Consider the following 1,286-nt stretch of genomic DNA (forward strand, 5'->3'; position numbering starts at 1 on the left):
TAGTTGACAATAAAGAACTTGATTGATTGATTGATTGATTGATTGATTTATAAGCCACTGGTTGAAATTACCTTGGCAGGTAAGAGCTTCTCCACTAACGAGTAGCAGGACAAACTGGTTGTCGGTTTTAAATCCAGCTTTGTCTGTCTCAGTGCTGGAGTGTAGTTTCCCATCTTCAGTCTACAAAGTGAATGACTGATCGTAGTGTGAGGTCCTCAGACCTGATAAAGCACTCAACAAATTCAGGTCATTGGCCATTTTATTGTCTTACTTTTGCCTCTGATTACACAACAAAAAGGTTGTTCCTGAGACTTTTGCCAGAGAATAATGTTGGATAGTCAGAGTAAAAGTGTAACTAAAGCCTGAGTCTCAATTTTTGCAAAGTATTAGGACATGGGATTTTAATTTTTTTTCAGATTGACAGGTTAAAAATGTAAAAAGCTCAAAACCAGAAGATTTGTATATTCAATGTCACCTTTTTCTGGGAAATCCCTGCTTTTTGCAGAGTCCACAGTGTGTCCATAAACCAGCTGCGGAAGCGGGGGTGATCTGGTGCAGGCTTGCGGATGTTGAGCAACACCGAGCAGTTGGCTCTGGCTGCTAGACGTAGCATATCTACCAAGCTGCAAATTGTCAGGTTTGCTATCCTGGTGCGATCCTTCGTGCTCAAGGTTTTTACTGTCCAGTAGGGGTCGCTCTGGAGGATAAAAAAATAAAATAAAATACAACTGAGAAGCTGAGATTAGTTTGTTGCATAAACTCCTTGCTTCATTAGATGTATGACTGCAACTTAATGCCAACATTTATATTTCAGCGGTTCTGACACATTTAGGGTATGCAGTACCTCCAAAAACCAATGCCCTGCATTTAAAGAGTGAATCTCTGTCCAGTTAAAGAAGGAGGCATCTTCGTGCTCTCTGGAGGGGAAGACTTTACCGACGTCTGTAGTCCGACTTAAAGTATGGTCCCTGATGAGGAAAGGAACTCCATCCACACTACAGGATGTAAAAAAGACTTTGCTTTGTCTTCAGCTAAACATAAAATAAATATATGAAGCAGAATTTGCTTAAAATTTACTGCATTTTTTCAATCAAACTCTACTAACCCACATGGCAGCAATAATTTATATGTGGAGAATCAAACCATAAATATAAATAAATGGTGATTAATTACCTGATGGTGACATCTGCTTCCAGAGAGCTAGCTCCATGCTGCAGGGCTCTGCTAAATGACATTATGGTGTTTTCAGGGGCCAGCTGCAGCAAAGAAGGCTACAGTCAGTCACT

The 1,286-nt window shown here is 40.3% G+C and overlaps 1 protein-coding gene across 1 annotated transcript; it reads right to left on the reverse strand.

Moving 5' to 3' along the window:
• Positions 1–442: 442 nt before the first annotated feature.
• Positions 443–1,269, reverse strand: LOC107081519 (glycerophosphodiester phosphodiesterase domain-containing protein 5-like). The gene is made up of 3 exons (XM_015369685.1): positions 1,174–1,269; positions 845–995; positions 443–697 (listed from the first exon to the last, which is right to left on the reverse strand). Exons 1-3 carry the CDS (start codon positions 1,233–1,235, stop codon positions 443–445), a joined length of 468 nt encoding a protein of 155 aa, XP_015225171.1. The 5' UTR covers positions 1,236–1,269.
• Between the last annotated feature and the right edge of the window lie 17 nt (positions 1,270–1,286).

The sequence above is a fragment of the Cyprinodon variegatus genome, unplaced genomic scaffold, assembly GCF_000732505.1.
Source record: "Cyprinodon variegatus isolate N-32 unplaced genomic scaffold, C_variegatus-1.0 Scaffold5965, whole genome shotgun sequence".
In the NCBI taxonomy this organism is placed as follows: domain Eukaryota; kingdom Metazoa; phylum Chordata; class Actinopteri; order Cyprinodontiformes; family Cyprinodontidae; genus Cyprinodon; species Cyprinodon variegatus.

Excerpts from the sequence above, each read along its gene's own strand:
- LOC107081519 (XM_015369685.1), bottom strand. The coding sequence starts at position 1,235 with ATGTCATTTAGCAGAGCCCTGCAGCATGGAGCTAGCTCTCTGGAAGCA. Across the intron at positions 996-1,173 it reads GAAGCAGATGTCACCATCAG|TGTGGATGGAGTTCCTTTCC; the intron begins GTAATTAATCAC and ends TACATCCTGTAG. Across the intron at positions 698-844 it reads CAGGGCATTGGTTTTTGGAG|AGCGACCCCTACTGGACAGT; the intron begins GTACTGCATACC and ends TTTATCCTCCAG.